The 15,000-nt window shown below is 41.0% G+C and overlaps 1 protein-coding gene across 8 annotated transcripts in view; it reads left to right on the forward strand.

Annotated features, from left to right (window-relative positions):
* Positions 1-15,000, forward strand: part of NOS1AP (nitric oxide synthase 1 adaptor protein) — a 69,974-nt gene that overhangs the window by 31,620 nt on the left and 23,354 nt on the right. For 6 of the 8 annotated variants that reach the window (XM_085855669.1, XM_085855670.1, XM_085855668.1 and 3 more), the window contains 2 exons: positions 435-493; positions 11,155-11,250. In XM_085855669.1, coding sequence (XP_085711795.1) covers positions 435-493; positions 11,155-11,250 — 155 coding nt within the window. The remainder of the gene's footprint in view (positions 1-434; positions 494-11,154; positions 11,251-15,000) is intronic. The other 2 variants (XM_085855671.1, XM_085855675.1) reach the window with 1 other exon arrangement.

Raw genomic sequence — 15,000 nt, forward strand, 5'->3', positions numbered from 1 at the left:
ATGATATCTCGAAAAGTTGTGGACGTATTCAGACAAAACTAGGTGGATGAGTTGGGTAGGTGACAATAACAAGCCGATTAGATTTTGGAGTTCCGGATCTAGATCCGACCTATCAGTGGGATGCGAAATGTAAACTGTTCAGCCTGGTGGAGTTAGGCGCTCTACCGAGTACCCTTCTAGTATCTCATGCTTTTATCGGTTGGTTAGCAATTTGTGTTTAACCCTTTCCCACTGCAAAATTGTCCATCTCAGTAATCCAGCCTTCCCACATCATTTCTTCCTTTGTGAAAATGAGAGACGAAGCTTGAAGAGTTTATGGTGGATAACGATGCATGTTTGCAGGACAGTAACCTGGTTGTTTCATGTTCTGTGTGTCTGTTTTTCTTTCATCCCCTCATCATACCCCCACCCCCAATCTTCCCACTCCTCTTTAGAAGAAAGAGTGGGTTTGGGATGACAACAAAGTGCTGCTTATGCACGATCCCATTTACAGGTGAGTAAGAACTCCATAAGTACAGTTTATTGGATATATTTGATGCAACATTATCCGACAGGAGGATGCAGAGATAGCACATTTATCTTTGTGCTGTCTCGTCTGGGTTCGATTCCCGACCAGAGTATAAACAATCGGATTGGTGTTTCTCAGGCAGGTCGTTGCATCACAAAGCGCGCTGTCCTTTAGATGGATGTTAAGCCGGGTGCCCTGTCTGCTATCATAAGTTGGTGGACGTTACGGACCCAGTGGTGTGTTTTGTGAAAAGTCGGCAAGTTATCACGAGCACCCTGAACAAATTACTAGATTCCTGACCTGACTGATGTTAGTTAATAAGTGAACAGCAAACCACCCAGTGGAATCCTTACCGTGGGGCTTTCTCCAGCATGTAACTTCACTTTGGACAGAGCACCACAAAGGGGTACCATTGGGGGTCAAAGTTACCGGTGAAATCAAGGGAACTGAATTATGTGCGCAAACATTACAGAGTTATGATAATTGATGTATTTCTGCTTTTCTGACCTCAACATTTACCAAATGTAAATTTAAACGGTTATGATTTTTTTAGTCTCATTGACACATTGCAAATATGGCTGTTTATCTTCGGTGACAATTATGCCGCTCTGGTTACATTTGTCCCAAATAACTACAGTATTGCATTTTATGGTTTATTTTGTGGTGCAAAGTTCAACAACTTGACACGAAAACACAAATGGCATATACAGTAGAGTTCCTATAGAAAGGCAACACCAACTTTCTAAATTTTCACCTTTTCTTGCCTTATAACCTGGAATTAAATTGCTTTAAATGAGACTTTTTACACCTTTATTTACACACCGTAACCCACAACTTCCAAGTGATAAACAAATTCTACAAATTTTAGGAAATTAATTAAAAATACAAAACTAGAATATCTTGGTTGGATAAGTGTCCAGCCTCTTGAGATAATACCTTGCGGAATCACCTTTGACAGCAATTACAGCTGTGAGTCTGTTGGGATGGGTCTCTACCAACTTTGCACACCTTGATTGGGCAATATTTACAAATTCTTCTGTACAAAACTGTTCAAGCTCAATCAAGCTGCGTGGGGAGTGTTGATGGACAGCAATCTTCAAGTCATGCCACAGATTTTTGATGGGATTTAGATCAGGGCTCTGACTGGGCCACTTAAGGACATTTATCTTTTTGTTCCTTCGCCACTCTAGTGTAGCTTTGACTGTGTGCTTCAGGTTGTTGTCATGATGAAAGGTGAACTTCCGTCCCACTTTCAGATTTTTTGCAGAGGGCAGCAGGTTTTCCTCTCGGATATTTCTGTATTTTGCTTCATCCATTTTCCCTTCTATCCTGACAAGTGCCCCAGTCCCTGCTGATGAGAAACATCCCTATAACATGATGCTGCCACCACCATGCTTCACAGTGGGGATGGTGTTCATTAGGTGATGTGCTGTGTTGGGTTTGCACCAAATGTAACGGTTTGTATTTAGGCCAAAAAGTTCCATCTTGGTTTCATCAGACCACAAAACCTTTAGCCACATGGCACCAGAATCTCTGGAGTGTATTTTTGCATAACTCAAAGGGGACTCAAGGTGGGATTTTTTGAGTAGTGGCTTCCTTCTTGCCACCCTACCGTACAGGCCAAACTTGTAGAGTGCTTGGGATATTGTTGTGACATGCACACAGTGACCAGTCTTTGCCGTAAAGGTATGTAGCTCTTTCAAAGTTGCCATTGACCTCTTGGTGGCCTCTCTTATCAGTCTCCTCCTTGCTTGGTCATCCAGTTTGGATGGGATGGCCTGATCTAGGCAGGGTCTTGGTGGTACCATACACCTTCCTCTTCTGAATGATCATCTTGACTGTGCTCCAAGTGATATTCAAGGCCTTTGAAATATTTTTATACCCATCCCCTGATCTGTGCCTTTCCACAACTTTATCCCGGTCTTTTGAAAGCTCCTTGGTGTTCATGGTTGAGTGCTGTGAAATGCACGACCCAGCAGAGGAAACCTACAGGAACAGCTGATTTTATTCTGGAACCAGTGAATCTCTCAATGGTGAAGAATCACTGAAAAAATTTATCAGATCCGGATCAGGATTCGGATCTTCACCAAAACTTAATCAGTTTGTCCTTGTCACACACCCAACTTGTCCACAAAATTTCATCCGGATCCAACCACAACCACAACTTTTTGAGATATCCTGCACACAAACAAACAAACATATAAACAAACAAACAAACAAACAGACAGAAAGGGGGTGAAAACATAAATAACCTTCCTCAACTTCGTCGGAGGAGGTAATAATCAGGATCACTACAATTTTACCCAGATGGAGGCCAACTAACTTGGTATGTGATATTGATTTTAAAGGTGATTGGTTACACCTGAGTTAATTTACAATTGCTATTATATGGGGGAGGGGCGGGGGGAGTGGGGTGGACACTTATCCAACCAAGATATTCTAGTTTTGTATTTTTAATCAATTTTCTGAAATTTGTAAAATTTTTGTTTTTCACACGGACATTGTGCATTACGATGTGTGAATAAAGCTGGAAAAAGTCTTATTCAATGTAATTTAACTCCAGGCTATAAGGTAACGAAAGGTGAAAATGTTGAAAGGGGGTGTAGTCTTTCTATAGGCACTGAGCACACCTGATCTGGGTATGATCCTGTTCCAATGTCTGTACCAAATTGTAATTTAGTTACACTAGTTTAATTACATATTGTCTTGTGGAATACAACATCAAGCACACTTCAAACCATCGATTAAGAGAGCATCAGTAGAACTGTGCTGCTTGTTATTAGACACCAGTATCCCCCCCCCACCCCCCAAAATCCTCCAATGAAGTACTGAAGGGTAAATTCCCCCACAATTTTCTTATTTGTGACTTGAAATGCCAGCATCCACCAGGTGGCACTGCAGGATACACATTTACATGGAGAGAATTTGGGTGTTCTCCCAGAATTGTGATCTTTTTAACCCCCTAGAGCTTTCCCATACACCCCCAAACTACACCCCTCCCCTGCCCCTGAATACAACCAGCAGTTTTATACTCATTCTGTCTCGTGGTTCAGGAGCACATAGAAGTAAACATACATAATACGTACATACATACGTACCTACATTGGGAGCATACGCTTCACAGTGCGTCGCTGTGTCCACTTTCCGCCGGTCCACTCCAGGGGCCTCCATCTGGCTACCACTCAGGCAGATGCGTGGCCCATCCCGATCTCTAAGGGATAGGACATTCCAGTTACCCACCCAAAGGGATCACCTCAGGTGAACCCGAGGAGACCGCCGTCTCGTGGACGACACCTCAGCATCACCCTGCCACACACCACTGCAGTGTGTTTTGTGGAGTGAAGTGTTTTATCGTGGCCAGAGTGCAAATCCTGCCACCAACCTCTTAGGAAAGGTAACCCACTGCAGGAGGATGTCTGCAGACACAGTTGGGCACCAGTTCACCACAATCTTGTGAACACTTTACTTACCACCACTTCTCATCCAACTGCTCCGATGAAACGCCAGTGTTGTGCATTACAATAATGCTGATTTGACTGGTTTACAAAACTTCCTTTCTGACTTTCCCTGGAAAGACTACTGCCTCTCCTCGGGCGATGCCTCCATCTCTGCTGAATGTATAGCTGAGGTTATTGCTGCAGTAATGGAGGCTTATATCCCCTTCTCTGCGAAGTCTATCTCTCTGATCAATTCTCGGTTCAATAATTCCTGCTCTGCGGCCATTCGCGTCAGGGATGCCGCATATCGGGCATGGAAAAACTCTTCTTCCTCCAACTCGCATTCAGCTTTCATGTCTGCCAGAAATCATTGCAAACATGTTATTCATGAAGCGAAGCATTCCTTTATTCAAAGGAAAGGTGACAACCTCTCATCTTATTCCACTAATAGATCTTTCTGGTCCTTAGCTAAAAGAATCTCCAACAACTTCTGTCGCTCTACCTTTCCTTCACTTTTCTGTTCCGATGATACTATCACTGTCTCTCTGACGGATAAAGCAACTCTTTTTGGTTTTCTTTTTTCCTCTAACTCCACACTGGATGACTCCAACATTCCATCTCCCTCTGATGCTCCCCTCACCAATCCTATATCCCTCCCTATAATCTCTTTTCATTCAGTCAAAAAATATACTCCTCTCTCTGGACATAAGCAAGGCTGATGGGCAAGATGGCATTCCTCCCCGTGTCTTGAAGGAATGTGCTTCAGAACTTGCACCCGTGCTTGCTCGTTTGTTTCGTTTTTGTTTGAAACCCCAAACTTTTCCTCTTTCCTGGAAACATGCCTCAGTACAGCCTATTTTAAAGAAGGGTGATTCGTTCAAACCCTTCCAACTTCCACCCCATTGCTCTGACTTCTACTGTTTCCAAAGTATTTGAATGTCTTCTCAACTCTCATTTTCTCAAGCACCTTGAATCTCACAATCTTCGATCTGATCACCAATATGGCTTTGGCAAGGCAAGATCTACAGGTGATATCCTTTCTCACATTATGAATGTCTGGGCCTCTTCGTTGAGAGACTTTGGGGAATCCCTTGTTGTCGGCCTTGATATCTCAAAAGCCTTTGACAGAGTTTGGCGTCAGGATTTGATTTCCAAGCTTCCCTCTTTCGGATTTCCTCCTTCACTTTTCTCTTGATAAAGTGTGATCCGTTGATAAAGTTTTCCACTGACTAACACGTGATCAGCTGATAATGTGATCCACTGATTTACATGTGATCCACTGAGTTACATGTGATCCGCTGATAATGTGATCTGCTGATTAAGTGATCCGCTCATTTACATGTAATCCGCTGATAATGTGATCCACTGACTTACATGTGATCCACTGATTTACATGTGATCCGCTGATTTACATGTGATCTGCTGATAAAGTGATTCACTGATTTACATGTGATCCACTGATGAAGTGATTCACTGAGTTACATGTGATCCACTGATAATGTGATCCACTGAGTTACATGTGATCTGCTGATGTGATCCGCTGATAATGTGATCCGCTGATAATGTGATCCGCTGATTTACATGTGATCCGCTGATTTACATGTGATCCGCTGATAATGTGATCCACTGATTTACATGTGATCCGCTGATAATGTGATCCACTGATTTACATGTGATCCGCTGATTTACATGTGATCCGCTGATAATGTGATCCACTGATTTACATGTGATCCGCTGATAATGTGATCCACTGATTTACATGTGATCTGCTGATTTACATGTAATCTGCTGATTAAGTGATCCACTGACTTACATGTGATCCGCTGATAATGTGATCCACTGATTTACATGTGATCCGCTGATAATGTGATCCACTGATTTACATGTGATCCGCTGATAATGTGATCCACTGATTTACATGTGATCCGCTGATAATGTGATCCACTGATTTACATGTGATCCGCTGATAATGTGATCCACTGATTTACATGTGATCTGCTGATAATGTGATCCACTGATTTACATGTGATCTGCTGATTTACATGTAATCTGCTGATTAAGTGATCCACTGACTTACATGTGATCCGCTGATAATGTGATCCACTGATTTACATGTGATCTGCTGATAATGTGATCCACTGACTTACATGTGATCCACTGATAAAGTGATCCGCTCACTTACATGTGATCCACTGACAAAGTGATCCGCTGATTTACATGTGATCCGCTGTTAAAGTTGGTGTTCACAAATCCAGGTTGAAAAGGGATAGAAGTAAAACAAACACACTAACAATATGACAAGCGGGTTGGCCACGAGGGATTCGCTAGGATCGAAGCGCTGGATACTTTGCTTTTCATTCTGACCGATCCACAGACGAAGATTCATTGCCAAGACTTATTGGTTCACATACAATTGTTCCTCTGCCTGGCAAGATTTTTCCTATTGCGTATTTTGCCAACTGGCACTCCTCATAAAAAATGACGGTAAGTAGACACCCTATTTTTGAAGGACTACCATTTGAAAAATAATCGGTTTGCTGGTTTGTGCTGTGGAGCCTCACCTTGCAGACACACAGACACACACACACACACACACACACACACACACACACACACACACACACACACACACACACACACACACACACACACACACACACAGACGGAAAACCCAATAAACTTCTCTCAATGCTCTTGTTTAACCACACCTCCTGAGCCACACAATATTTTTCATAAGCCACGCCCACTTTCCTACGCCACTCCCACTTTAAATAATAAATAATTGGAGGTGGTGTGTGGGTCGTGGAATCGTTTTCAGTAAATAAATAAATAATTGAAGGTGGTGTGTGGATTGTAGAATCGTTTACGGAAAATAAATAATTGGAGGTAGTGTGTGGGTCGTGGAATCGTTTTCGGTAAGTAAATAAATAACTGGAGGTAGTGTGTGGGTCGTGGAATCGTTTACGGAAAATAAATAAATAATTGGAGGTAGTGTGTGGGTCGTGGAATCGTTTCCAGGAAATAAATAAATAATTGAATGTGGTATGTGGATCGTGGAATCATTTACGTAAAAAAAAAAAATTGGAGGTGGTGTGTGGATCGTGGAATCATTTACGGTAAATAAATAAATAATTGGAGGCGGAGTGTGGGTCGTGGAATAGTTTACGGTAAATAAATAAATAATTGGAGGTGGTGTGTGGATCGTGGAATCGTTTCCAGGAAATAAATAAATAATTGAATGTGGTATGTGGATCGTGGAATTATTTACGTAAAAAAAAAAAATTGGAGGTGGTGTGTGGATCGTGGAATCATTTACGGTAAATAAATAAATAATTGGAGGCGGAGTGTGGGTCGTGGAATAGTTTACGGTAAATAAATAAATAATTGGAGGTGGTGTGTGGATCGTGGAATCGTTTACGGAAAATAAATAAATAATTGGAGGCAGTGTGTGGGTCGTGGAATCGTTTTCGGTAAATAAATAAATAATTTGAGGAAGTGTGTGGATCGTGGAATCGTTTACGGAAAATAAATAAATAATTAGAGGCAGAGTGTGGGTCGTGTAATAGTTTACGTTAAATAAATAAATAATTGGAGTTGGTGTGTGGATCGTGGAATCGTTTACGGTAAATAAATAAATAATTGGAGGTCGTGTGTGGGTCGTGGAATCAATTACGGAAAATATATAAATAATTGGAGACGGAGTGTGGGTCGTGGAATCGTTTTAGGTAAATAAATAAATAATGGAAGGTGGTGTGTGGGTCGTGGAATCGTTTTCGGTAAATAAATAAATAATTGGAGGTGGTGTGGGGGTGGGGAATTGTTTTCGGAAAATAATTGGAGGTGGTGTGTGGATCATGGAATTGTTTACGGTGAATAAATAAATAAATAAATAATTGAAGGTGATGTGTGGGTGGGGAATCGTTTTCAGTAAATAAATAAATAATTGAAGGTGGTGTGTGGGTCGTGGAATCGTTTACGGTAAATAAATAAATAATTGGAGGTGGTGTGTCGATCGTGGAATTGTTTACGGTAAATAAATAACTGGAGGTGGTGTGTGGATCGTGGAATTGTTTACAGTAAATAAATAAATAATTGGAGGTGGTGTGTGGGTCATGGAATCATTTTCAGCAAATAAATAAATAATTGAAGGTGGTGTGTGGGTCGTGGAGTCGTTTACGGTAAATAAATAAATAATTGGAGGCGGAGTGTGGGTCGTGGAATCTTTTTCGGAAAATAAATAAATAATTGGAGGAGGTGTGTGGATCGTGGAATCGTTTTCGGGAAATAAATAAATAATTGGGGTGGTGTGTGGGTCGTGGAATCGTTTTCGGTAAATAAATAAAAAATTGGATTTGGTGTGTGGGTTGTGGAATCGTTTACGGTAAATAAATAATTGGAGGTGGTGTGTGGGTCGTGGAATTGTTTTCAGTAAATAAATAATTGAAGGTGATGTGTGGGTCGTGGAATCGTTTACGGTAAATAAATAAATAATTGGAGGCGGAGTGTGGGTCGTGGAATTGTTTTCGGTAAATAAATAAATAATTGGAGGTTGTGTGTGGGTCGTGGAATCGTTTACGGAAAATAAATAAATAATTGGAGGTAGTGTGTGGGTCGTGGAATCGTTTTCAGGAAATAAACAAATAATTGAAGGTGGTGTGTGGATCCTGGGATTGTTTACGGTAAATAAATAAATAATTGGAGGCGGTGTGTGGGTCGTGGAATCATTTTCAGTAAATAAATAAATAATTGAAGGTGGTGTGTGGGTCGTGGAATCGTTTACGGCAAATAAATAAATAATTGGAGGCAGAGTGTGGGTCGTGAAATCGTTTTCGGTAAATAAATAAATAATTGGAGGTGGTGTGTGGATCGTGGAATCGTTTTCAGTAAATAAATAAATAATTGGAGGTGGTGTGTGGATCGTGGGATTGTTTATGGTAAATAAATAAATAATTGGAGGCGGTGTGTGGGTCGTGGAATCATTTTCAGTAAATAAATAAATAATTGAAGGTGGTGTGTGGGTCGTGGAATCGTTTACGGCAAATAAATAAATAATTGGAGGCGGTGTGTGGGTCGTGGAATCATTTTCAGTAAATAAATAAATAATTGAAGGTGATGTGTGGGTCGTGGAATCGTTTACGGCAAATAAATAAATAATTGGAGGCGGAGTGTGGGTCGTGGAATCGTTTTCGGTAAATAAATAATTGGAGGTGGTGTGTGGATCGTGGAATCGTTTACGGAAAATAAATAAATAATTAGAGGCGGAGTGTGGGTCGTGGAATCATTTTCAGTCAATATATAAATAATTGAAGGTGGTGTGTGGGTCGTGGAATCGTTTACGGCAAATAAATAAATAATTGGAGGCGGAGTGTGGGTCGTGGAATCGTTTTCGGTAAATAAATAAATAATTGGAGGTGGTGTGTGGATCGTGGAATCGTTTTCGGTAAATAAATAAATAATTGGGGTTGTGTGTGGGTCGTGGAATCGTTTTCGGTCAATAAATAAATAATTGGATTTGGTGTGTGGGTTGTGGAATCGTGTACGGTAAATAAATAAATAATTGGAGGTGGTGTGTGGGTCGTGGAATCGTTTTCGGGAAATAAATAAATAATCGGAGGTGGTGTGTGGGTCGTGAAATCGTTTTCGGGAAATAAATAAATAATTGAAGGTTGTGTGTGGGTGGGGAATCGTTTACGGTAAATCAATAAATAATTGAAGGTGGTGTGTGGGTCGTGGAATCGTTTTCGGTAAATAAATAAACATATTATTAGAAATCCACAAAGACAGAAATGCCGGTGATTCCATTTATTTTGGATCCTTTTCACTTTGGTCAATAACGTTTGGTTCGAGGAGAGATTGAAGGTGGAACGACGGTGTCGTTCCTTGCAAACACTGTACACACACCTTAAATAACGGTAAATAGACACCCCATTTTTGAAGGACTACCATTTGAAAAATAAAACCTCAATCAAAAATCGGCTCAAGTAAAATTTTCTCAATATCTCGAAGTGTTTAATTCCGAAGTCTCGTTTCTCTACATTAAAACTGAAGGACAAGTATTGAAAACACTTTACGCGGTTTTTCGGCCGCTGCACAGCAACGGGTGGTTGCTAGGCAACGAAATTCAAACGCGCACATTCCCAGTATATATTCCACCTGTTCGCAAAGTTTCATCGAAATCGGTTCGCTGGTTCTTGCTGTGGAGCCTCGCGTTGCAGACACACACACACACACACACACACACACACACACACACACACACACACACACACACACACACACACACACACACACACACACACACACACATACACACAGACAGACAGACGGAAAACCTGACAATAAGGGATATCTCATATATAGCGAATCCAATAAAGGATATCTAGCATATATAGCGAATCCAATAACTATATACACTCTGCGCAATTGAAAAAAAAAACGAACATGTGATTGTTGTTGCTGTGATTTATCTATGTGACACTGTGGGACTCAGATGAGGTGCAAACCTCTGACAGAGATAAATGCTGAATAATTACATGTCCATTTCATTGTGTCCAAATCAAGTCATGCCGTGTTGTGGCGAATGTTTTCATGTCGTGATCCAATGTGGGAGTAACAATCTCAATATTGGGTAAGTCCACCTCCACCTGCAATCATTGTATTGCAAATATGATCATTGAGTTGATCATATGACCTCTCGAATCTGAACCTGGGGAATGGTCAGTACTTGAATCAGCACCTATTCCTGGTCATCGAGGATTTGTTGCTATCTTGGCAAGGTTTCAATGCGATGATCATTGATATCCCAGAGATGTTCAATTGGATTTAAATCTAGCAAGGTGGCAGGCCAGGGTGTCAGGACATTAACGATGACAATGACAAGAACGTTTCGTATTCAAATGGCCTTATAATGTGAGCAGGAACATTATAATGTATAAATATGATTCCTGGACCATGTTCTTGAAAGGTACAGTTGGTGCTGCGTTGCTGTAAGATCTCAATGTTGCGATCTGACGTCAGAGTCCTGTGGATAAGGATCAATTAGTGGGAAAGGTTTCAGTAATACCAACCCACAACTTGACACTTCCACATCCAAAATTTGCGCATTTGTGGAAATGTCACGCTCCATTGCAGTGGGGAGGTAGGATATTTTGGTTGACCATACACTTTTTGCATATTATTATATGGACTCGAAACACCTGCCTTCTACAGGAGCAGCAAAAGGGGGAAGAGGTTTAAGCATGTGCACAACACCCTCAGTACAACCACCAAGTTTCAACACATTTCATCCCACAAGCAAACAGACACGTATGTTTCGAGGCATTCCCCGCACATCTATGATGACAATCGTTTTAATTATACGATGACACAGAGAATTGGTGTATTTTAAAATGATTTGTACTGCTTCCGGGAGTTTGATTTATTTTTTACCGATAATGTCCAATTTTAAAATTATTCTGTCCAGCGTTGCAGGAGTGCATTAGCAGGTATGATACAGTGGCCTTCATCCACCTTCAAATTTTTTGCATTTTGATTCCGTCTGAGCTTATTTCATGATGGTTTCAAATCAAACTTAATATATAGAGTCTTCACAAACTACTCCGCAATGATAAAGATTAAAAATTGAAGATAAAATGTGACTAGGTTAGATTAACAGAGAAAATACGATGATTCTCAACGAGATAAGTATTCAAACCCTTTTGCCTAATTAACCCTAAATCACTTCAGGAGCAAATTATTTGTTTGAAAGGTCACAAAATAAGTGTAATAGGTTTCACCTTTTTTGTAATTAGTGGTTTAACTTAAAAATTAATCTCTCCCACTTATCTGAGTTATAAGGTGCAACTCACTTGGTCAACCAACAAGGCAAACATGCTGACCAAGGAGCTTTCCAAAGAAGTCAGACACACAGTGGTGGAGAAGCACCATTCAGGAGAGGGTTATAAGAAGATTTCAGTCACTCATTATCCCTTTGAGTCGGTGAAATCCATCATTCAGAAATGGAAGACTTATCACACCACCCAGACTCTCCTCAGATCAGGTCGCCCATCCAAACTTAGCAACCGAGCAAGCAGGAAACTGGTTCGTGATGTCACGATAAATCCAACAATGACTTTGATAGATCTGCAAGGCTCTATGTATGAGATGGGGGTCAGTGTTCATCAAGCAGCAATATCCCGTTCCCTTCACAAGGCTGGTCTCTATGGACAGGTGGCAAGAAATAATCCATTACTGAAAAAAACACATTTAAAAGCAAATATGGACTTTGTGAAAAAGCGTCTCAAAGGGGAACCCAAATGCTCAGACCACATTGATGATAACCTATCCCTTGATACCCCACAAAATAGATATGATGTCATTTTATGATTTCTGAATTATAAAGTAGGTAAATTTGCAATTAAAGGTCAAAATCTTATTCCTTTGAAGATTAGCTGTGACGTCACACCAGGAAGTGGACCACCAGATCCATACTGTGTACAGGTTACATCACGGTACAATTTAATTCAAACGGCGAATATTTTTCAATTTTCCACAAATATGCCAAGTCCATGCGTCCTTGGTGCTTGTTTAATAATACAAACTGAGATGGTTTCATGCTACACCAATGGACGAAAGATCCGAAGTTTTCCACAAATTGGATGATGTTTGTCCGAAATACCCCGAATGTGGATCAGGCCTACAAAATGTTTGCTTCTGTGCTTGGAACATTTTACAGAGCACTGTTACAAAACAACAGAGATGGCGAGACCTTGTTATCCTCCACGATTGAGAGAGGACACCATCCCCACGATGAAGTGGAAGAAACAGCCATCGCTCAAAACTGTAAGACTATCTCTGCTGAGGTACCAGCACATGTACACAGATGATTTGAGCACTGAATGAAGCACCTGTTGCCATTGCCCTGCAGAACAAGAGCATCTGAAAATAATTATCTATTATCAACATAAATTTCTACAAATCAAATGAACCACCGTCTATTTATAGTGGAGAGAATGTATGTATGTATGTACTCTTCCGGTCCAAAGTTTTAGATCAACCCCATTTTTCCAGTTTTTATTGAGATTTAAGCAGTTTAATGTTACAATGTACTCTGAAACTAAAGCATATAACAAATAAACAATTGCTGATAAAAAGAAATCATGGAATCGTTTTGTTGAACAAAATTTAATCTAAATTTATGACTCATCAAAGTAGCCACCTTTTGCAGATATAACAGCCGAACATACTCCTGGCATTCTTTCTCCAATGTAAATCAAATATTGTTCGGAAAGTTCTTCCCAACACTTGCAAAACTTCCCACAAATGTGTTGCACTTGTAGGCTGCTTTACTTTCACCCTTCTGTCCAGTTCATCCCAAACCAGCTCGATGGGGTTTAAGTCTGGAGATTGTGTTGGCCATTCCATGATTTGAAGCCTACCGTCTTGTTCTTTTCTTTTAAGGCAGTTCTGACATAGCCTGGAGGTATGTTTTGGGTCGTTATCTTGCTGAAGGATGAACCCCTGACCAACTCTGCGTAGACCAGAGGGTATTGCATGGTGCTGCAAAATGCTGTGGTAGCCCTTTTGGTTCAGGGTGCCCGTCACTCTGTGCAAGTCGCCGACTCTGGATCCAGAAAAAGAGCCCCAGATCATCACGCTTCCTCCTCCATGTTTGACAGTTGGTGTCACACACTGAGGAACCATACTTTCACCTCCTCGACGGCATACAAAAACCCTGCGTGATGAACCAAAAGTGTGTGTGTGTGTGTGTGTGTGTGTGTGTGTGTGTGTGTGTGATGAACCAAAGATTTCAAATTTTGATTCATCGGTCCATAAAACCTTCTTCCAGTTTTCAGTAGTCCACTGGCGGTGCTTCATGGCCCAGCCAAGCCTCTTTTTCTTATTTTGCCATCTTAGCAATGGCTTTCTTACTGCCACTCGACCTGTCAAACCTGCAGCTCGAAGTCTTCTCTTCTCAGTTGAAACTAATACTTCCTCACTTCGACCAGTGTTAAGCTGTGCTTGAAGCTGCTGGCCTGTGAGCCGCCCATCATGCAAGCTGTTGACTCTCAGAAACTTGTCTTCTGATTGTGTTGTGGCTTTGGGTCTGCCAGACCTCTTCCTGTCAGAGTTTCCTCCAGTTTCCAAGTGCCTTTTGATGGTGTAGGAAACTGTACTCACTGACACCTTGGCTGACTTTGCAATTTCTCTGAAGGAAAGACCTGCACTTTTAAGGGTTATAATGGTCTGTCTGTCTTCCTTTGTTAATTGATTTTTTCGCACCATTATGATAGCAATATACTACTTCCTGCAGTTCAATATTGTCCAAATAATGCTTTAGAGGGTGTAGCAACACAGTCTGTTCCAACACTGCTTTTATACAGACAGAGGGTTTGTTACAACAAACAGACAGAGGGAGGGGCTTTTATACAGACAGAGGGTTGTAAAGAATCAACAAAAGTTGGGACATCTGTAGGAATTGTTTGCATCAACTTCCGAGGCTTAATTTACTTCCATTGCTGCAGAACAGCTGCAGTTGCGAACCCATGACTTGTTCCCTGAAACGGGCCTTTTTAACAACTCTGAAATTTACATTCTTTTTCAGTTTTAACCTAAAGTTTTTAGGTCCGGTAACCTAAGTTTTTCAGGTAACCTGAACTTTTATTTTTAACCTCTGGCAGTTTACCGCTTAGCTTTGTACCATTTCAGGTTATTCACTGGACTTGAACTACTTAAATTTCAGTAAAAACTGGAAAAATGGGGATGTTCTAAAACTTTTGACCGGTAGAGTATGTATGTATGTATGTATGTATGTATATGTATGTATGTATGTATGTATGTATCATCTACTCCTCTGAGAGGATTTGTTCATTGATTTCGGACGCTAAAACTTTCAGGGTCACCTCTGTCCACCATAGCACCACTTCCTTCCTCCACTGGAGCGGAGCATCGACACCTCACAAACATGATGGTGGGACACGGCATGGACACAAATGTCGTCCAGGGAAAGTATGAAACGGAACGATGCCGTAACATACAAGGCACTTGGTTAGTCCTCGGCGGGACAAAGCATTCATC

Source organism: Eptatretus burgeri, chromosome 14 (assembly GCF_056783735.1).
Source record: "Eptatretus burgeri isolate ZD-2024b chromosome 14, Ebu_testis_v1, whole genome shotgun sequence".
Taxonomy (NCBI): Eukaryota; Metazoa; Chordata; class Myxini; order Myxiniformes; family Myxinidae; genus Eptatretus; species Eptatretus burgeri.